Genomic DNA, 23,814 nt, shown 5'->3' on the forward strand with positions numbered 1-23,814 from the left:
TGGTATTGGGCCTTAAATAAGAGCATGCTATCAGAAGCAAGGATAAGACATTTCTGACAGTGGCAATTTTACTCACGGGGACAGGGCAGCTCAATGTTAAATAGGGGAGATGGGTTTTGGAATCTGATTGCTTGGGTTTAAATCCACTTTTATGACCCGCTGTGCAGTCTCAGTTATATTAACCTCCTTAAGGACCAAGGTTCTTGTCAGTAAAAGAGAAATCATTTGGAGACCGAACTTATGGACTGGGCATATGAGTAAAGGAGACAACATAGGTAAGAAGAGTGTCTAGTATAAGGATAGTACATTGTAAGCACTCAGTTAATGTTAGATCCTTTTATTTGCATTCATTAATACGTTTTCAATAATTTCCCAATTCGCAAGCAAGATGCATGTATCAGGAGCAGAGTAAATAGAAGAAAGAAGTCTGAGTGGAGGGAAGAGAAATTGCAGATGAAAGATTTCTTGGTGCTTTCCTTGCTAAAGCATGTATTGGTAGAACTGTCCTACAACCTCCTTTAGAAACTAATGTCTCATCAGGTCAGGAGCACTAAAAGGTCAACCAGATGGCTCACTCATGGATCGGCTGTGTGAGAAATTTTGAATGAATATCGCAGTTGACATGCCTCTCTCTTTTCCAAAGGAACCAAACACAAAGCAGTATCCTTAGAGAGAACAAGCACTCTCCAGGACAAGTTTTAAGGCCTGTTAGAAATGCTTGGGTGATGCCCACTAAACTGCAGTCTATTACACAAATACTCCATAGTTACAGGCAACCAACTTTCGGGGAATTCATTTGATAATAAACAATATGCTTACAATAAAAACATATCAATTCTGCATTATGAACTGCCAATATGAAAGAATAAAATGCTTAGTTATTTATGTTATACAAAGGGCAGAATTTGGAAGTGAAGGGTGGGGAGTTCTGACCTATATCTTGCACTAAATCTCCAGAAGTTTCACTGCTAAGCATTTAGGAAATTCTATTTAAATAGAAACTGACTTGGACATTCAGCTCTTTTGAACTTGTTTGATGGGTTTACCCGATTCAAATCAAGACATCCTGGAATTAAATTCCCACATGAATGAGGTTCAGAAAAGACATCCAAATTGACACTGAATGATCAAAACTTTTTAAGGGTAATTTTTTCTACTATTGAGGTTCATGATTCACCTGACAGCTGGAATGATAACTGAAATTAATAAATGGAAGGTTTGTGGTATGAATAATATTATCATACAACTGAGAAATAAAATTGACTAGTCATTTATGTAAAACTTCTACTTTATCGACTTAAAAGCAGAAACATTTTTATTACTTTTCTAAATAAGGTGGGTTTAAAAGTGCCTACCTCAATATCTCAATAGAGAAAGTACTCAATAAATGTCAAATTTAAATTTTAGTGGAATGCAAATGAGTTCCTAACAGTGTCTAACAGGGGTTTCAGATTTTTTATTTCACAGTACTTGTTCATAGCAATTTATCCTATCAAAGTCCACATTTACATAGTGTTTTTTTTTCCTCTTTCGCAGGCCCAGTTCCCAGGAAAAGCAAGCAAGCAATACACCATTGGTAAGAAAAATTAAGCATTATATCATTGGTGTCTGCCTAGGAATAAATTAAACAGGTCGAAGTAAAAGAGCATAGGATCACAAGAATAAGTAGCTCATAATTTCCTTATTAATTTAAACTATTCTATAGGTTAAATTGTGAACATGTAAGAAACACACTTTATCAATGACACATTCTTAACATATTTTCAAATGATGATTCGACTTCATTTCCCAACCTTAGACTCAATCAATCCAAAGACTGTTCTCACTTATAATTTTCACATTATTACATTTTCAATGTATTACTGGTGCTTAATATAAACAAATACAAGGCTTTTGGGGCCCAATTAGGGAAGGAAAATGGACTAAATTTCCACATATATCATAAAGATAGAAAATTCATGAAGATCATGAAGAACTTCACTTTGATGAAACCTGATACACTGACAATAGTAACATCATGAGATGTTTGGTCAAGAGACCAAAAAGTTAACACACTGGAAACTTGACAAGCAGGTAAGCCAACAGGAGGATACTTAATCACACAGTTAGAGAAACCATTGGATGGTTAGCATCTTGTTGCTAAGCAATGTTTCTAGGCAGCAGATCTCACATATTGAAGGACCAGAACATTTTATTTTTTTAAATACAGCATATTTTTCAAATTGATTATGTGTATTTATGTTTGTCAACTTTTGGGTCTCTCAACTTTCTATATACCTATGAAATTCATGGACTATGTAATTTATTTTAAAAAAGTTATTGACTGGATGTCAATATGTATGATAGCCCTCACTAAAATAAAAGTTTTACACTCACCATGTAGCAAATGATAGAGTTTGCATATGGTCATATAATAAAACCAATCAGAGAGGGAAAGATGCCTTCAGTGATGTGCCTATTGCAGCTGAATAATGAAATAAAAATATATTTGAGGTTGATTAAAATATTAAAGTAAATTTAGGTATGAAAATATCTTTACTCTAAAAATACTTAAATAGGACTTGGTACTAAAGAAAATATCTATGATAGCTATCAAAAAAGACCAATGTAGGAAAATTTTGACATATCAAACTTTGAATTATATCACACAAGTATAAAAACTTTTGGGATCTGCTATTCAAATTAGGTTGTCATTAAAGTATCTTTATTTGAACTGAAAATAATAGCAGTTAATGTCACAGTTGAAGGAAAAGAAAACTGAGCTAGAGTAAGAACACTGTTACTTATCAACCTTGTTCTCTTCACATTACTCTCAACACTTCATGTTACAGAACTCACACAACTTTCCCCCCACTCTCTGGCTGACTCCGGTCACTGGTGCTGCCTCTAGCACATGCTCAGTGAGGAAAAGGGAAGCTGATGAATAAGAAGTGCTTCCTAAGGACAGTGTTCAGTCTCTAAAAAGAGTGCTATGTATTTAGACAAAGTATGACAGAAAATATTGCCAGTCCTTTTTTTTTTCTTTTTCTTGTTTTGTCTCTTCATCACTTTTCCCCCAAAAGCATTAATGTTAGGTTGATTTTTTCCCCTCTATATTAAAATGTTTGTTACCAGATTTCCTGGTTTAAAATGAAAAAATTTCTATAATTTTCCCCTGCCAATATTTTTTTATATTTTATTGATTTTTTACAGAGAGGAAGGGAGAGGGATAGAGAGTTAAAAACATCGATGAGAGAGAAACATCCATCAGCTGCCTCCTGAACACCCCCTACTGGGGTTGTGCCCACAACCAAGGTACATGCCCTTGGTCGGGAATCGAACCTGGGAGAAACATCCATCAGCTGCCTCCTGAACACCCCCTACTGGGGTTGTGCCCACAACCAAGGTACATGCCCTTGGTCGGAATCGAACCTGGAACCCTTCAGTCCGCAGGCCAACGCTCTATCCACTGAGCCAAACCGGATAGGGCTCCCCTGCCAATACTTTGATTGAAATCCTGCGCTCTTCCTTTTCCCATCTAGGGTCAGTAAAGCATGCCAAGTTTCTCCTGGAGAAAAGCTGGGGATGGGTAAGGGACAGGGATGAGGCTAAGTTACTTTGCTGTGAAGTGTGGAGGGAGAAGGAGGCAGGAGGGAACACAGCGTCACTGCACCACGGAGTTGCAGATAAGATCTTGGATCATGGGAAGTAATATTGCTTCACATGATGGTACTTCACCTTTCTTTTAAAAAATTAACCCACTATCTCTCTACTCAAAGAGAAGAATTAGGCTGCCATCTTGTCAACTCTATAATTTTTCTAAATTGGAAATGAATTTAGAAAGTTTTATTTTAGTCTTCTAAATATAAGTAGTTTCAGTAGCATATTTGGCCTATTATATTACTTATGTCTTTTCTTTCACAGAACTAACACTTCCATTTTATTCAAAATATGGTCAATTTATTAAAGCCAAACAGAATCACCCCTGAATCATGGCCTACTTAAATTTTGTATGATGAAATTAACACAGCATTGACTAAATTTCTTTTGTTATTAAATTTTTACATAGATAAGTTCATCACAGCTTAAGTATTTGAAGATATTTTCAATAGCTTGAGTGAATCATGCATGCCATTTCATCTTCCTGGCCATTTATAGATACCTTTGACATGATTAGTGAATTTGGTGTACAGATTAATTCAGAAGACAGAAAGACAAGCACACTCACAAACACATCAGTGATCCAATAAACAGGCAATGAGAAAGTCCTACTGAGCGAGGCGAAAAGCGTTATTTCTTCCTTGTTGAAGGTATCAGCATATGCTACATCTTATGTTGCACAAGTGTACTCATTAAATATTATGAAATGTACAGCAGGCCAGAAAGCTCTAACTAGCTAGTCAAAGTCACTCATACCTGTGTGTTCGTATTTGTGTCGCAGAAGGGAACTGCTTTTCTGGAATGTCTTGTCACATAAGTCACACGCATACATGCCACTCTCTGTCTTCTTGATCTTCTTTCGAGACAGACAGGAGTCGGAGTCTGTCATGTCATCTAGGCCTGACATGTAGTCCTGCGCTCCATCAAGCAATTCTCCCTGTGATGTAATCACACAGTTCAACACAGTCTCTTCTCTTTGCATTGATACCAAACAACTTTGCATAGGCTGACACTTGGAGAACCTCATCATGCTTGCTATTAATTGATCTAGTGTTTTGTTTTGTTTTTAAAAAAGCTTATTAACTTACACAAACAATACATGAGGTCTCACATGTCAACAAAAACCTTCTCTATCCTAGATGCTAAAGCTCATAGTTTTTCAAGGATAGGATAGAAAATGGTTAATTCTGAAAGTGAGAAAAACATAACATTTTCTAAAATCCTTGATTGTCTCTATATCAGGAAATACCCATGAATGAAAAGTCAACATCAGAATTTGTGTATTTTCCAGTGTGCTTGACTTCAGAAATGATATGTAGCTGCAGAAACCCCATTTTAATTGAATTTTATATTTAGGTACAAAATGTTATTATTATGCAATCTATTTAAATGTATGTCTACCAACTAACGGCCTCAAGCTATATTTTTATATTTAATTTTCTAATTTGAAATAGGGAATATTAATAACACTTTTTATCAATGTTCTATCTATGTTAAAACAGCCTTCAGCATTGAACAATAATGAATGTGGATCAGTAAATTATTAAGTTTCTTGATATTTATTTTGTCTTGATCCAAGGAGTGCAAACTTGCATGATAACATACATTTCCATTTGCTAGTCCACAGTTCAGCTTTCTTAGACTACATTTGCACTAATTAATATTAGAGAAGATTAAATAGGCTTAAATACATTTACAAAGAGGGCAGATGTACTGTCAAATGGAATACGGGGACAGCTGTTACGGAGGTGCATGCTACTTATGCTCCTATTTTGCCAGCAGGGATTATACTGCATGATGTTAAAACATACCTGCTTTTGTATTTGAAAAAAACACAAATTACGTACTAGTTTGAAATTATATAAAAAGTCATGTGGAATGTGCAAAATAATTTTTAGAATACTCTTCAAAATTCTTTATAAAACCAAGTGCACATCAAAATTATACATGCAATTGTGAACAGCTGTGACTTATAAATGTTAACTTTTAGCATCTATGGAAGTAATAGCAAATATTGTTATCAAAGCACAATTCCAAAAGTAGATGAGTCAATCTAAACGGACCTTAAAAAACCAATATTAAATACTTTCTATTTTTAAGGCAAATATGCTTAAAGAGTACAGTGTTCTACTCTTTCTTCATTTAATTTCCTAGTCTAGGTTCAAATTAAAACAAACTCTTCTATTTCTGCTGAAACCATAACACTTGATTTTTTTCACTCTCATTTTTCTCCTGCATGCACATCAACGATATTATTTTCATCTCTTCCACAGCAAAAAGATATGTCTCATTACCTGAAATCCTTGTTTCCGTTGGTATTTCCTCCTTTGCTGCATCTCAGCAAAAGTAGCTGCTCCAGTTGGGTAGGTATAGGCCATATGTGGTAGGAAGCTCATCTGATCCAGTCCTGGGTATGGTCGTAGCCCAGGGATACTGGTCTGGACTGGCGGCATGAAAGTGGCAGGGGGAAATGCGCTTTGTGGAGGAAGAGCTGTGTATAAAGGTTTGGCACTGAATGGGTTCATGCCGAACACTGGGTTAGTGCTTTTGCTGTCCAGATTATTTGAACTTGCAAACTCCTTCTTGATAAAAGTCAAGTTTAGAGGCTCATCTGAGTTTTCAGATGACGAAGAAACACTGTTATGGTCTAAGGTTATGCTACTAGCTTTTGTTTTGTTCTTGGTGGCTATAATACTTTTGGGTTCTTTCATTTGTTTTGGTAATGACAGGTCCAAAGGCTCAGCCTGGAGCTCCTCAGAAGAGAAGCTGTTTGGAGTGTAAGAACTACTGTGGGAGTTTTTAGAAGATGTGGAGGAAAGATTTAAGGGAGAAGGAGTGTTACTCCTTGAGTGGTCCAATTTTTCAACTGGTTTAATATTGGTGAAATGGGAAGGTTTTGTTAGCCTGAGAGGAGGATCACAATTCGTAACACTGTTGTGGAGTTCTGCTATAGACGGTGATGTTATGGAGTCCAGAGGTTTTACGGGAGACCTGGGTAATAAAGAGTCTTTTGTGGGAGCGTTACTGTTGGGAGCTAACGGCTTGGAGTTCCTCTCCAGTGATGGTGACCTGGAATTTGAATACTGGTAGACTTTTCGTTGCTCAAACCATTCCTTCACAAATTCCTGAGGAAGGCCCACAGCAATGGAAATTTTCAGCAGTTCGTCAGAGTTGGGCTCCATGTTCATAGCATAATATGCTTTCAGTACAGACATATGGTCCTTGTATGGGTTGATGGGGCTTGTCATTCCTTTCTCAGAAAGTACAGATGACAAGAGGAGGGCTTTATTATCAACAAAAACTCCAGCTTTGTTGGGGACTATGTTTTCATGAGGTTGCAGGACTGCCTTGATCTCTTCATTCATTTTACACAGGTAACGTTCATGCTGATGCAAGGGAATGGGGCCAGGAAAACTTTCTTTACAGAACTGGCATGAAAATGGAGTGGATATGCTGTGGTTCTCAATCATTTTGTCATCAGTGACCAAATCTATTAAAGTACGTAGCTTCTCTTTCTTTATATTACTGATCTGTCTCCTTGAGTCAGTAGTCAAGCTCTGGAGGCAAGCTTTGGCTTCATTGACTTTTTCTAATGTGTAGTCAATAATACTTTTAGTGGCACCGTTATGACTCACTACTGGAAGACCTACAGGTGGAATATTAGGAGAGGTAACTCCTTGTTCCTCAGGTTGAGAGCATGGATCCTTCATGTGATACCCTTTCAACTTTGAAATTTCTTCAGCCTTGCAGTCCATTTTTTGCCTGGAAACCGTATTGTCCACAATCTGTAGAACCTTTTGTACCTCGCTTAAGTTGCTATTCATTGTGGGAAATCCAAGTAGAGGGGCTTCCATCCCTACACCTAAGTGCTGCATTGGACTCTGAGCGGACGGATGAACTCCTAAAGGGCTGGTGGCTCCAAGTGCACCATTCATAAAGGGACTAGTGCCGCTAAACCCGTGTGTGGCCATCAGAACTTTATAGTCATTGAAGTCTAGTGGTTCTGTTTTAATTTTAAGTAAGCCTGTTTGTTCAGACATACTGAGTGGTTTTCCATTCTCCAATTTGTTTCTTAACTGGGTAATGGCTGAATTAGTAGGAGAAGAAGAAACAGAATTAGGGGAAGAACCCGTCTTGATATTATTTCTCATTCGGCCATTGACAGAGATTAAACCAATACATTTCTTGCTGCTGATGTGTGAACTGTAGGAACCGGAATGGGAGAAACGTTTCTTGCAGTTTGGGCACTCGTACGGTTTTTCACCTGGAATGACAATTAGAGTTAACATTATATGTCTTTGATTAAGTAATGACTACAATTGTCTACCAAAACAAGAATCTGTAAAACCAAGGAAAGGAACACAATGAGGTACCTCTACATTCTCGGTGCTTAGGTTAGAATTATGTGGCCATAACTGTTTCTGGGCTGTATCTACCCTGGGAGGACATAATTCAAGATGTGAGCAATGGAAGGTGAGGGCTATACCTTTTTCAGCCAAGACCCCAAATCTTGTCTTGCCAGCGGCAACCTCCTTTTAAACATAGTGTCAGATTAATGTGTGGTCAATAGCACAATAAAGATGTCACAGTATAAAAGGGAAGGATAGCCATGGCTTTAATCAATTCTTCAGAGATTCCATTGATTCTACCAATCCAGCTAGTCCTCTGAGTGGCATCCAATGTGGTAATAAAATGCTTGGCAGAACTATCAAAATAGTTACAAAGGAGAAATCTCGGTGGTAGGATGTTGTTTTGTAACATACAACTCTCAGGAATCAAGGAATATGTATGGTACAAAAGCTCTTTTCCAAAATTCTTCAACTTTTCTCTTTCATGGTTAGGTATCAAAAATGAATATTCTTTAGAATTTGACATTGGAGCTTCTTCAGGTCAACAATATTTAATCTGTAGAAGGGTTTTTTTTTAAGGAAAAAAAAGGGAGCTTCTAGATTTTGTGATAAATCAAAGCATTTGTTGTTTTTAAGTACTATAAGCATTCTTCTTGCTTACTACCAAGATCATGCTTTTGGTTTGTACATAGTTTCATGGAGACAAAGCAGGCACACATCGCTTAGGAAATAAGTGGGGAGTTCCAAAAAGCTACAAGCAAGATTGTGTACATTTTAAGCAATCCTTTAGACTCCCCTAATGAAGCAAAATGCACAGGTGAGCACCAGCACCCCTGCTACTCACCACTGTGAATTCGCAGGTGTTCTTTCAGATGGTGTTTATATTTGAAGGCCTTGCCGCACTCCGTGCATTTGAACTTGCGATTGCCCGCTCCTTGGGTCAGCATTTGGTGCTATAAAAGGAGAAAGACTGACATCAGTTTTGTGCAGGAGAAACAAAGGAAATTTGCTACAAATATTTTTAAAAGGCCTCTTTTTTTTCTTTAGACAGGCCAAAAGGTTTGAGTGCATGTTTATTTATTTGCCCAGTCTTTCAGAGTTGCAATAAAAGTGATAATGTTGGCAATAAAATTGGAACAAATAAAAAAAAAGTGCTTTCACATGCGCATCCAACTACTTGCTTTAGAATTATCTCTGTAGTATCTCTTCCAAAATGTTTCTCTGAGCCTTTCGAGAGGAGAAAGCATAATTGTGAACATGTTTGTGGTTCTCCGTGTTTACTGCAGATTTGAAAATCTGAAGGTTTCCTGATGGAATGCAACTAGTTTGTCAAGAAAAAAATAAATATTATCCTGAAAATTCTAAATATTCCCCCCCATCGCATTTTCTGTATCAGGGTAAAAGTGTGTCTTACACTGAAGCAAAAACAAATCTGAAAAAGAAAGAAAAATAAAACCTCACACAAACAAAAAAACAACAACCCCTTCACTGTAAACATGTCATTACACGACAGGCATCTTTAAAGGGCTCCTTCACTGCGCTAGGAGCAAGTGTAAACCCTCTTTTTCCTGAGGTGTTGCCTATCAGATCTGATTCATTATCAAATGTAAGAGACAACATCTTGAGCAGTTTTATCACAGGCCAGTAGGAAAGACTTCAACGACTTTTCATTTTCCTTTTTAGTACTGTGCTAGGGAGTAGGGACCAAAAAAGAAAAAAAAAAAAGTTTGCTGAAAAGACAAGTTAAAAGCAGCGAAGATATAATCAAACACAGCTGACCTTTTTGAACAAGGAAATAAAAAGCACTGTGACTTCGAATTCTGAAGGCAAGAAAAAATACAGTCATCCACTCTGGATGCTCAAGGTAGGAGGTCAGCCTTTTTCAAGCAGCAATGACACAAAAGCCTTTTGCAAAAAGACAGCACAGAAACGGTATGACAACTGCTAGGGTGTGCTGAATCTTCCCACATTCCTAGTGAGACAGATGGTGTTACATGGGACACAGGGAGGTTTGTTCAAACAGCAGCAACCTTCAAAGATCAAGCGGAGCCCAGCCCGCCGAGCGCCATTGAGGGACCAGCGCTCATATGTTGCTGAGTTGCATAAACAAACAGCAACAGCTGCTTTGTCTCCCCCCACAGCCCTCAGAGGACTACTATAAACTTTAGTTGTGCCACTGTTAATATGATACAATCATTTTAATTTACTAATTGTAAATGCCATGAGCAAATGAGGGGACTTTTCAACACCAAAGCTACCATTCATAATGCGCCAACACAGTCACACTTCTGCATGTGAAATTTAAAGCAGTTATGCTAGATAAATATCTAGGCCCTTTTTCCCCCTAGAGTGTGTGTGCACATAAGAAAGGGGAGGTAAACTGTTACATAAGTGTAGCTATGCAAGCATAGTTTTTGAAACTGAACTTTGAAAAACATTCAGGTGACAAGCCCAATCAGATGTAAATGGAGTGATTGACATGAAATGTTCTCTTAAAAGAGTAAAATTCCATAATAGAGTGCCATCATCATTGCTTGATTGTGTTTGCTTAGTCTCATTTTCTTTGGTCAAAGAAAATAAAGCCCAAAGGAAACAAAACTTAAGAGTTTTGTAGCATATCCTGTTTAATAATTTTTAAAACAGATATGGTGGCGAGGCTTCTCTAGGGGGATTCCAGCTCCGGAGGGCCAGGTGCTGGGACGCAGAAACACCATTTCTGTTACCACCCGAATACGTCACAATATCAATGTGCTGTCAATTCTCCCAGGAGGGCAGAAAGAGCAGCTTTGCTAAAGCATCGAAGAGACACTGTGAGTCAATCCTATCCAATCATTTTAAGGATTTAAGAAGCTTTGCTTACCTGTCAAAGATAGAGTTTTTATTTTTAACACAAGTAAGCCAAACGAGGCCGAGTAATTTTGCCATTCAGCAATAAACATGCATATCAAGAAGGGATCATTTTTAATGTATAGCCAACATTTTAGCAGTAATCCAGTTTATGTTCAATATATGCACATATATTATATGCTTTTTAAAAATTTCCTTAAAACACTTAATTAGATTTCATAAACTAGCAACTACTTGTAAAAATACTCTAAGTAATTGAAGGTGTTATACAACAAGTGAAAGAAACACACATTTCTTTTACTCCGACTTAGATCCTATATGGAAAAAAATTCCCCCAGTAAAACGGGGTGAAAAATGGAATTAAAATTGCTGAGATGTTTAATAATGTATAATTAAAATGCTACAATTTCATTCACTTTTTTGTGGAACATAAAAATGAAACTGAAGTCAAGTTAAAGTGCAAATAAAATTTCTAAATTAGAAATTAACACACTCATTCGATCGTGAACATAAGACTATTAAATCATATTAGAAGAGACCATCAAAAAATCATTTAGACCTCAATTAAAGCTATTACCATTAAAAGATCTGCATCTTCAAAATGCCATGAAAAATTAATAATGATTGCCAATCAAAGCCATATCGTTTCTCTAAGGGGTTATTATAGAAAGAAATCACTTAAAAACCAACCCCCCACCTGATCTGTCCCTGGCTTGTGCGTCACCATATGCCGCTCGAGCTGGGTGCGGTAGGCGAACGTGTAGCTACACAGAGGGCAGGAGAAGTTCTCCTCATTCTTCTCGTGGCGGTACTTGATGTGCTCCTTCAGGGATGTCAGGCGCTTGTAGCCCCGGTCGCAGTAGGGGCAGGTCAGCAGTTGGGCAAAAGCATCTGGAGTTCCAGGTGGCAGGTCTGTAGCCCAGAGACGGGAGGGAGAGAAGCGGGCCAAAAGGTCAGTAAATCAATGGCAGCTAATGGGCTGTCTGCCCGGGATGGCATGACAGGAATCAGGGCAGTCTGTGCACGCGAGTGCCATCAGCGGGCCCGGCCCGCGCGCACCCGGGCAGACTTGTCGGAATCAGCTCACACTGCGCTGGGAAATTAATTAATTACTTGAGGGGGGGGGGGTTAAACAGCTGATAAACGAGGAGCTTCTCTCGAGGTGACTGACAGTATGTAGTAAACCTGGAGTCACAAATGACTCAGGAATTCACAGTGTGAAGGGGCTTGTCAGGTGGCCGTAAAGAACAAAAGGTTAGGGTCAGTCTTTCTAAACTTTCGTGTGTGTGTGTTTCTGCCTTGAAAAGTGGAATATTTCAGAAAGATGGGAATCCATTTAGATATTTTTATCTCGTAGAAATAGGCTCTAATTGTTCTTGTTCTTTATTGGATGTACAAATGACACAAATTTGCTGACAAAAAAAATTTCACAATACCCTAAAATTACAGTTCTAATCTTTGCTCATGAAATTCCATGCCTCTGCAGCTGTTCTTCAAATTTTAAGGTAAACACCCAGGCATGTAGTGCATTTGTAATTGTAACAGCTGCAGAGGTCAGCGTAGTGGCTAAAAATGAATTACAGCCTCACCATTTTCTTCCTGCCCATTGGCCTCGGGCGTGCCAAGGCGAGACAGCTCCTCGGGGGCCTCTGGGTAAATGATGGCTGTGTCACTGCGCTGAAGGTACTCCTCGATGCTGACCGCGTGGACGTCGCGTTCCTCCAGTTTCCTTTTGGCAAAGTATTCCTCAAAGTCTGCTGTGCAGTTTGCATTCTTAACTGAAATCGTAAAAGGAGAAGACATGTGTTTTCAGGGCCTTCCTCCTAGCAGTCCAAGTCTGCTTACATCATTGCTAGGAAGACATGGTAACTTGCAAAAAGACTACAAATGCCTAGTTTATTTGTAAGAAATGTTGCAGGTGACTGGTTTGGGGTTACATGTTTACTCGTATATACAAAAAAAAGAGGACTTTGCTTTAAGTAAGATAGGCAAGTTTTATTTTCTTTTTCCAGGGATACTCGTCCACATAATTTCACAAATGATTTCTAGGGAAATTTTTTGAAAAAGCTGAACTACATTCTAAGATTCATAAGAGGGAGAGATAATATTAGCTCAGAGCTACTTTAATAGCCTATATAAAACTTCCTTCTCTTTTAATAAAGGTATATTTAATTTTTTATTGTCCACTAAACTTAACGTCCCTAACCGCAGCTACATCCTGTTGCTAAATATAAGCTTTTAACGCTCCACTCTGCATATCACAGACAACCAGGACTACATACTCCCAGACAGATGCAAAAGCACAGATATTCCTAGAGAGATAATACTGGGACTGTGTTTAAAAAAAATCATGGAATGTGGCAGTTTATCTTTTCCTATAATTTCAATATGTAGCTCAGTATTTTAAAGCTGCTGAGAATAAAATTAAGCTCATGACTGATAGAAATAAGAGGTAACAGGGTAAGCTAAGAAAATGGCTATATGGCTGTGTGAGTTTGATGTTACTTTTAAATACTGTAATTATGACTCTATTCCCATGAAATGAATAATAGTTATAAATCAATTTTAGCAACTTGTGTGACAAGACTGTGTATATTTGAAACCACTAGGTATGTTTCTGAAACGAGTGGGGCTTAAATAATCTAAATAAAATTTTTATGCATAAGACAGAATTGGGAGAGTGTCTGTTACATTATTCTCCACTACAAGGAGGTGACAAAAAGTCCTTTGCTTTGAACAATTCATGGTGGAGTTCCACTTTCACAGTTTCTGAGAGCAGTTAACCTTGAGAACACCATATTCTTCATCTCGCCTTCTCTGCCATAAAAGATATCACAGAACTCGCGACACTAATTCTCTCTGGCAATTTGTGGCAGGGTGATCTTCAAGCAAGTCAGTCCATTTTTATTTTTATTTGTGGCTTTCACTGTTATGAACGTGTGAATTATAGATGAGAATAGGAAGTGGAACCTTCCATGAATTCAACAAGTATTTACTGAATGCCTGGTATGTGACACTCATCTGGTCTTGTTTGGATAAGCAAAAAACGGATCCAGTCTCATACTTCAGAAAGCCACGAGAGCAGTTAATACAAGTGATATAGTCTCAAAAACAAATGTGACATTACAAACTCAAGTATAATGAAAGGAAGTTGCATGGTGGCATGGAAGAAGTAACAGAGGGACCTGATGGGGTCTGGAAGGTCAGGAAAGCTTTAATGGAAAATGCCTGAAGTTTTCAATTAGAAGCTGGGGAAGAGCAGTGGTGACTGGAAGGACATGGTACATCCCAGGATCTGAAAGGACAGTGCTGGAGTGCAGAGTGAACGCAGACCAGCGTGATGCAAGGGTGAGGGGGCAGGCAGGAACCAGACCATGCCTGTGTCAGCCCTGTTAAGGGTTTGGGTTTTATTCTAAGAGAAACAGGAAGACATTGAAGGGTATTAAGCAAGGGGAATGGTTGGATGAAATTATGGATTATCTGGATTTTTAAATGACAAATCCAGCTATGGCGTGACAAGGATTGCAAAAGATAAAAGTTAAGGAATTGGTGATAGAGACTACAAGAGAAATGGCTAGATTTGAGAGATACTTCCGGAGTAAAATCACTAGTGTTGGGGAGAGCTGGGCGTGCCAAAGAGGATGAGGCTCAGATCCTCCTTCATGTTCAGGTGTTTCAAATTTGATGTACGGTAGGCGACATTCACCAAAGTAGAACCACTGGAATGTTAAAAAGACTTGAAACTATAAGCTAATACAATGGATCAAATAAAAGAGAACCGGGGAGCATTACACTTCCTAGACTATTAAACTAAAGTGCTAAGAATCCTAAATACGGTGATCTCAAACTTTTCTCCTTTGCCACTCCAACTTCTGTTAATTTCAACAAGAGCAATGGTGTGATTCCAAGGCCTATATGTCCTTCAAATATAGCTTTGGAATGTGCAATAGTGGATTAATAATTTATATCTTAAAATTTGGCGTAAATCTTTTCTTGGAATCTTAAATCTTAATATTTTTTTAGAAGAATAAGTCAGATCACTGTTCCACTGGTATACTCATGATGCTGTGGATGTTTCCCAAAACATATTTATTGGTGATGATTGTGATGGTGTCATTTAACTTGCACCATTAAGTCACTAGGAAGTATGAAGCAACTGCCGACTTGAACAAACTATCTGTCCACGGTTTGGGATAATCAAAATCACTTCAGATCTATCAAAATCTTTTGTTTTTAAGGGGAGGAAAAAATTAAAGGGGGAAAAATGGTGGATCCAGATGAAACTGTTTGGAACACCTTAACGGATTTGACCAATGACTGACCTCTTTTTCAGCACTCTGGCGGTAGAAAGTAATGCAATAGCTCTCTTCTGAACCCAGATCTACTCAAATGTTAAATGTTCAAGACGTGACTTATTTCAAGAGCACTGTCCCATTTAAAGGTCTTTAGTCCTGGTAGATATGATAGATGTACATTTAACATCCTAATTTTATCTTGATATTTCAGCAACTATTTGAATTATCTGGCTATTTTTGCATGAATTTTGATTTGCACATGAATGTTTCCATCAGAAATGCAATCAAATGCAAATTAATTTGGATTTGCATTAATAGCTTTTTGGCTTAAAAGGGAGGGAAATTCTGATTTTTCTGGATAGGCAAACTAAACTGCATTTAGATACATCACCGGTGTTTGGAGAGGCAATTCACTTGCTAGATCAAATTTGGCCATGCCAGACTTCTATGTCGAGTGACATGGAGACAAAAAACATGAAATTATGTGCTTTCTTTAAGGTTCATCTTTGATTATCTTTGTATCATGATTAAGGATGTTGCCTAGCAATTAGTAGGCTCTCAAAAATCATTTATGGACTATATGTGGAATAAATTATGTCCTTAACACTAATCTTGATGTACAAGTCTTCCAGTCAAAAGAAGCATAAGATAAGATACCTATAGTTGAGCTAGAAACTTAGGCCTACTATTCAAACAATTGTAGAACAATTATGTAATAAACTGTACTGGCCATTCATAAATACTTGCAAGAGTTCATTCGATAGGGCCCACATAAGTATTCAAAAAGAGTTTCATGAGGAAGATAGCACTCAATCATTTACTTCTATTTGCTCCATCAGGACTTTGCTTCATGTGGTATAGGTATGCGAGTTATGTACCTCAACATCTAGAGTCATTTAAGTGGGCTAGAGCCTAGCCTTCCATGAACTACGTATAATCATCATGGATATAATGTGGGTTTTTTCCTGCCTCACGCCACAACATTCCCCTTTGCCTGGGAACGGCTCCCCATTTTCCCTGTTGCCAAGCCTTATGATACCCATGGCAGCTGCCATGTTATTATTGCATGATCCTGCTCCCCTAGGCACAGTGAACTAAGCTGCACGTGAAGTGGACTCATCTGAATGGAGGCATTCAACAGACCGCATGGTCCAGGGGTAGCCTGGGCCACTCCCTTCCCTATGGTTTTAGGACTTTGTTCCAAAGAGAGCATCAAAGAAGTTTATTCCCCACAAGTGACTATAGCTAGAAGAGGTACAACAGAGGAATTCATAGATCCCATGTAGAATAAGATTTATGAAGAGAGAGGATGACGCAGGTGAACAGAGAGAAGTAGAGACAAAGAGCAGGTCCAGACAGGACATTCTTAGCTGTATTTGTTTCGGAGGCCGAGGTGCACCTCTTCTTCCAAGAGCTCTGTGGTCAACCTCCCTACATTCTGTGACCCGGGACATTGCCTTTTCTAACCTGAGGCCTGAGTGTTTAGTCTCTGAGACCCCAAAGCACCCTAACTGCTATAGTAGAACAATGATGAGATTACATTTTGGTTATTCTCAACATTGTTGGTAGAGATGAAGTTTTGATTCAATTTGAAGTTTGCAGTTTTGGTTTCTGTAAAGGTTTTGGAATACTGTATAGTGGACACAGGAATGAGGTAGAAAATTGGCTGAAAAGTTATAGAATTCCCCACTGCATTTTTCTAGTCTAAAATCAACTTCATTTTCCTTTTTTTTTTTTTGTAATCCTCTTCACTCCTTGGTCTCCTAGGAAGAGCTGCCAAAACACACTGACAAAGGATATTTGCATGGTATTTATGATCAAACCATAATAAAATTCGCAAGAAGCCTCAAGTAATTTCTTCCCATACCTTCTCCAGAGATTTTGTATTTAGTCCTAAAATTTACCCTAATGTCTTGCAAATATCTCCACTTTCCTGAAGGTCAAGTAAACTTTCTCTGTCTAAAAAAAGAATTTCATTAATTAAAAATGTTTCCTCATAGCCACACATATTTTATTATTGTTAGGTTAAATTTCTAGGTCTCTACAAGTGAAAAAGCCTCAAATTTTTTGTAAATATGATTGTTTCTCACTAATGTTGCTTATCAATAATACTTTCATAAATGCCTTTATGTCTAGCTTATGATAAAGATTGTTATTTTTATTTTTTAAATATACTTTTAGAGAGAGGTAGAAATATCAATGATGAGAATCATTGATTAGCTGCCTCCTGCACACCTCCTACTGGGGATCGAGCCTGCAACCCAGGCATATGCCCTGACTGGGAATTGAACCATGACCTCCTGGTTCATAGGTCAATGCCCAACCACTGAGTCACACCAGCTAGCTGAGATTGATATTGTTAGACAGATAATAGTAGTTATCACTATGGACTGATTTTAAAAATTATTGATTAAAAAACAGGCAATATTGTTCTGGCCAGTGTGGGTCAATGGTTAAAGTGTCAGCCCACACACCAAAGGGTCACAGGTTTGATTCCTGTTCAAGGGCACAAACCTGGGTTGCAGGTTTGATCCACAGCCCTAGTTGGTCAGGGCCCATGCAGGAGGTAACCAATTGATGTGTCTCTCTCACATCAAAGTTTCTCTCTCTCTCTGTCACCATCCCTCTCTTGCTAAAAACCAATGGAAAAAATATCCTCGGGTGAGGACAAAATAATAACAACAATAATAAAATAAATAAAAACAGGCAATGTTAACAGAACTCTAAATAAAAGAGATATGTTGGTCTTCAAATCAGTCACACACACACACACACACACACCCATAATTGAGTTGTTTTAAGATACTTTCTCAAAAATTCTTAAAAGTGAATTTTACTTAGTGTTTACAAAGTAGTTAAATTATGAGGCTTAATCCTTCTCCTTTTCTGTTTTCCACTCCTTACTTTTATTGCCTCAACATTTATTTTCATTATTTGTAACAAGTATGGGTTCATGTAGGAAGACAGGTACTCTATTATCTCTTGTCTAGTACTCAGCGTGTTTTTAATTTTCATTAGAAATTGAAGAAATATATTTGAATATTATGCTAAGCCATTTTAATGAGTAAACATCAAAATGAATAAATAATTCTTCTGGAAAGGAAAATATCTTGGAGGCTCTAGAAGAGCTGAAGCAAGTATATGTAAAAGCCTGAGTGGAATCATTCATCCATCCCCGTGTTTAATAACTGTTTATTGAGTGAGTACTAGTGCCAGAGTGTGGTTGGGGTAGGACGCAATCATGTTGATTAATAATTTTTGCCTAGTTCTGTGACTCTTATACGTAGAGACACTTACATAAAATGTTTGTGAACCATCAACATATAGACATATAAATGCATATATGTATTGTTGGGGATAATATCTATATACATGTGTATGGATACTTCCTCTGTATGATGCAGAAATGATATATGATCTGGCGTTCGCTCACTTCATACATCCAGGCGAAGGGACCAGAAGAAACTATCACAAATGTAGGTAACTATTCATCATCTTTTTGAAAACTTGTCTGTTTACTAACAACATTTTATGTGATTAGAAAACTATTTTTAACATAGTCATGTGTACTGAATTTTTTAGGAAGCAGCCCGTGCTCAGCATTTGTTGAGGAATAAAAGTTCTCACGCTGCTTGGTTTAAAGTTGACTAACTAATGGAGTATAAGCATTTCATCATAAACACACACACACACACACGTGTGCCTTTCTGCAGAAGGCTCCCAATATGCATATTGGTGCCAGACATCTAAAAACAACCGTGAGGGCCAAGGGTGATCTTGTTCTCTCTACAGAGCTTGGGGGCAGCCCACCAGAGCCTCCGACCGCTGCAGAGGTGTGTGTAAAGCCAGGGGAGGCTCATCAAAAGCGACAGTTTTCTTCTCTTCTTGGGAATTCGTACAGGGTCTGGGGTGCTCTCTCCACGCCTGCTCTGACATGGCTTTCTCGGGGGAACACGTGTTCTGATGCCAGTGAGAGTCCCACATGCAAGAGCTTTAGGAGAGAGAGTTGCAGAAGAAGCGGGGAGATACGAATCCGTACTACTCTGCAGGATCAAATATCTCCCCCAACACCAGGAAGTAGCCCAGCCAGGGACAGAGTCTAATTTTAAAGTTAGCTTTCTATCAGGGGCTTGTGACTATCAAGATGGAGAGACGACTAACCCTTAGACAGTTGTGATTGCTATGTATCCTACAGAAGCCATGCCTTTAAAAGAAATTCCCAGTTAGATAATATGTATTATCTTTCACAATACTGTAGAATCTAAACATTTGGAATTGGTATATTACCAAAAAGACTCATAGGCTATTTTATTATATTTTAAGGAGGTTTATAAAGTGAGATGTTTTTGCCCAGCAATTCCGTGAGCTTTTCATGTTACACAACATGTACGGATGCTAGGGCAGTGTTTCAAAATGGGGTCTCCGGGCTGGAAGCATGAGTATTACCTGGGAACCTGTTTGAAATGCAGTTGCTTAGGCTCCAACGCCGACCTATGAAATCAGCAATCTGTGTTTTAACAAGTCTGTCAGCGGATTCTGATACTCACCCAGTTTAAGAGTCACTACTCTGGGAATTCAGTCCTCTGACTCACCTGGCTCAGCAGGCATTCAGTAACATGGTTTTGCGAAACAGCACAAAACTGCTCCTATGTCAGGTAGCCTTCCCGACTATTTCACCCCGAGTTCATACCCTAGGCCTGCAGTGACTGAATATCATCTGCATATCTCAATTTTCAAACTTATATCACCTTGATATCTGTTGTTTACATGTCTGTGAGCTGGCAGAGGCATGGATCATGTCTTATGCAGACTTTATTACTAGGTCCCTGTACGGTGCCCAGCACACAGCGAATGCTCAATAACTCAATAATTAGACCAGGTTCTGGGTCACTGGACTCCTCATAGTGGCTCAGCTGCTTATTATTTTTATATCCTCACCTGCAAAATGAACCAGTATATGCTTTCTGGGGTATCCTTGAAGTTTCAGAATTTCATAATTTTACTTAATTAATCACCCTAATCCAGTGGCCGGCAAACTGTGGCTTGCGAGCCACATGCGGCTCTTTGGTCCCTTGAGTGTGGCTCTTCCACAAAATACTGACTTCTCTAGATTAAAAACTCAAACAAACACAGCTTTCTGATGGAGGATCCACATCCACAGATTTAGAAACTATATTTTGGAGCTGCCTGGAAACTACAGACGATGCCACAAGGAACACAGTGCTTACTGAGTATTTGCTGAATGAAAGAGGGGGACACTCAAAAAGCTTGGGATGTCAGTTCTTTTATGTGGGAATCCTTGCTGTGAAGTTAGCTGCTTCTAATCACAAACAAAGCGAATAAAACCACAGCATTCACCAGCCAGGAAGGGACAGGCTCTTCTTGGTGTACACTGATTATAGTCTGAACATGACCCTCCCGTCCATTCCCTGCTTGGAACCTCTCTTTTCTCTACTTTATTTTTGAAAACTCATTGTAGGAAATTAACTTAAAAATTAAAACGATAATTTGCATGACATATCTGACTTAGATGATAAAACTCTTCCATCATATAACAATGTGACCGCTATCATACAAAAGAAGAAAATGACATGCTTTATATTAATATGACCCCTTGTTAAGTATGTAGGTACTAAATTGAATTATCTAATAATCCGATCTTGCACAATTGGTTAACACTATACATCCACTCAAGCCTTGCTGAGAAATACCTCACGATCAAAATTGTGTGGCTTCTGTTACCCATATAAGAAAGCTAGCTAATTAAAAAGTTTAAATTTAATCTCCATGTAAGAGTAATAAGAGGACTTGGAACTTTTTAAACCAAGATGATAATAAAGGTTCAGAAAATGTCTTACTCCTTCCCCCACTTTCTCTATGTTAATGATATGACTCAGAATTTGTGCTTAAGGAGGCATAACTGCTTGCTAGCCTGCTAACCTCACCACTCATATTACCAATTGAGGAGAGCTGGCCCATAACGCTTCTTGCTCAAGCAAGATTTTGAATGTAGGTCTAGATCTGTACTCAGGATTCAATTTTTCAGTAGACACCTGGAAAGACTCTGTAAACCTGGACAGAGTTCGTGTTTCTATGTGATACTTTAGGACTCAAATCCCTGACCCCAGCCCTTCCCATTCTGGCTTATACTCTGCTATTATCATAGTGCATTTTTTGAGGTATAAGCAGGTCTGGCTACATCATTTGTGGGGCCTAGTGCAACATGTCAACAGCAAAGCAATGGGCCAAGAGCGAGGCCCTTCAAGCTCAGGACCCCGTGACTATGCTCTCCTGGGTATGACATCACGAGGCAGGATCCTGGAGAACGCCCCCTCCCACACCAACTGTAGAAGCCCCGTGATTTTTGTTTCTTTGTCCCTGCTTTCTGGTAAAATGTTATTAGAAAGAGGGGTAAGGTGGCGTGGAGTCCAAAATTTCTAGTAGAATTTCCTCATTTACCAGATGACACAACTAAGATACAGTGAGGTCCACGATTCATGCAAAGTGACACAAATGATTTCCAGAAGAGCTGGATGGAGAATTCATGTGTCCTCACTCTTAACCCATTAGTTTTCAACTATATCATAATGACTCATTATGAGGGAAAGAATGAGAGAACCTCGTCTTTTTAGTTTCTCATCATGCCTAACTGCTTGGTTATGACCTGAATAGCTTCTAGATGCTGAAAAGTTCACTATGACATTATAAATAGTGCTAAACAACATTAAAACACCATGTAATTTGTATGGGGAAAGCCAATGTAAATGCCAAATTCAATGTAAATAAAAGATTATATTTTAAATTTTTTTCTCTCTATTTTTTCATGTCCCTGCTTATTTCTTACTGGTTAATCCATGTCTCAGTCTATTGGGGCAAAGCAAAAACATCATAAAAGTACTTCACGTTCACCATTTGAGATGCTTATTTAAAATTTCCATTTAATATTTAAGAATTGTAAATTTTCCTAATTTGGACGTTTCTTATTTTTAATCATGTTTCTAAAGGCACTCAATATAGAGTAAGTTCATAAAGCACCTTGCAAAGGTGAATTTGTATTAACTATTATGGTTCTAGTAAATAAAAATATCTCAAGTTTAAGTTAGAATTAGAGACTTTATTCACGGTTCATTTTGCTTTCCCATCTCGTATATTACTTGTTTGTCCTCCCACATGCTTAATGATACCTTCCTCTATGCGTTCCACTTCTTCCAATGAATGAAACTGTGTCTTCCCTTGATAATTTCCCATCCCTCACAGCCTTGCCAACTGAGCTACTCCTGCTTTCACCTTTCTTCACACAAAGAGCAAAGAGGATGGGTCAACATACTCCTTAATTCACACTACCCTTTCAAAGCAGTGTTCCTATTTTATTAATTTGTTCATCATCTATTTGTTTATTCATTTATTCATTAATTCAACAAATAACCTGTTTATCAACCACCAAGGCTATGTGAACACTGTGCCTACCGAGAGGAACTACGGAGAAGAGCAAACTTAACCTCTACCCTCAAAAAACCTTCAATCTCTAGTCGTATTTTTTGAAGTTTAAGTCATCCATTTCTCCATTATGTTTTATAACACTATCTATATAACTCTGGTAAAATGACACTCGTCCTCATATTATATTTACCCCAGGCCACCATTATTGTCATTTTGGAAAACTTCATTACTCAAAAGATAGTCCATGGGGAATCCTGGCTTCATAGTGCTTTGACTTTCTCTAGTCCAGCAACATGGATGGCCATACCTTGGTACTAGGCTAACCCTGGGACAATTCCAAAACTTGACTCTTTCAACCTCTGATTTCAACTGTTTGTCCTTCCCCATCATTGCATTCCTCATTCCCTGAAACAGGTACTTCATTGTGATAATCAGGCCCTGACAAGTCCTCCAGCCTATTTCACCCATTCTCATTTTATACTTGTCTTCGTTCACCTTGGAGCCTGAAGTCACTTCCATCCCTATCTTCTATTCTTACATTCTTCCCTGACAAATTAAAATCTAGCTCATTTTCCCTGCCCCTATAGTATCCAAAATGTCTAAAGAAGCTTTAATAATTGTATTGACTTATTTCAGTCTATGTTATCAAAATAGGATACTCTTTTATGATGATAACTGAATTTCCATACATTTTCCACAGCAACTACTCTACATTTTCACTCCTCAATATTCCAACCCTCTCACATTCCCTTACTGTCTGTCAACGGATGAGTTCTTTTCCTACTTACTGCAAAGAATGCAACTCACGTGATGTGAATTCCCTAAACTACCTTAAGTTCAACCAAAAAAATCTGCCATTATTCTTCCTTTCTTTTTAAATTTTATTTATTGCTAAACATGTGTCCCTTAGCCAAGGCTACCTTCTAGACTCGGCTATCCCCTCACAGCTCTTCTGATAACCTACTTCATCTTTCACCCAATCTCACATTTTCAGCTTTTCTTTCTTGCTCTCATTTGCAGAGGCATGTTCAGCAAGTCTTTGTCCTGAAGAGAATCTTCCCTAAAATTTACAACCTCCTGTCTTCATGTCCCCAATAATTGATCTTATACTCAGTCAGAAGCTCTTTGCAATATGGAACACTTTTCACCTGAACCTATATAGCTTGTTGTGTTTCAAATAAACATCTTAATCCATCTATTATTAAAATAATAAGAATGGCTAGCAATGATTACACAATTTAATA

The 23,814-nt window shown here is 38.2% G+C and overlaps 1 protein-coding gene across 1 annotated transcript in view; it reads right to left on the reverse strand.

Annotated features, from left to right (window-relative positions):
* ZEB2 (zinc finger E-box binding homeobox 2) overlaps positions 1-23,814 on the reverse strand; it is a 40,498-nt gene that overhangs the window by 2,984 nt on the left and 13,700 nt on the right. Inside the window, exons 3-7 of the mRNA XM_015567149.1 lie at positions 12,425-12,613; positions 11,533-11,747; positions 8,833-8,941; positions 5,934-7,903; positions 4,396-4,576 (exon numbers count right to left, since the gene is read on the reverse strand). Coding sequence (XP_015422635.1) covers positions 4,396-4,576; positions 5,934-7,903; positions 8,833-8,941; positions 11,533-11,747; positions 12,425-12,613 — 2,664 coding nt within the window. The remainder of the gene's footprint in view (positions 1-4,395; positions 4,577-5,933; positions 7,904-8,832; positions 8,942-11,532; positions 11,748-12,424; positions 12,614-23,814) is intronic.

The sequence above is a fragment of the Myotis davidii genome, unplaced genomic scaffold (assembly GCF_000327345.1).
Source record: "Myotis davidii unplaced genomic scaffold, ASM32734v1 scaffold560, whole genome shotgun sequence".
Classification (NCBI taxonomy): domain Eukaryota; kingdom Metazoa; phylum Chordata; class Mammalia; order Chiroptera; family Vespertilionidae; genus Myotis; species Myotis davidii.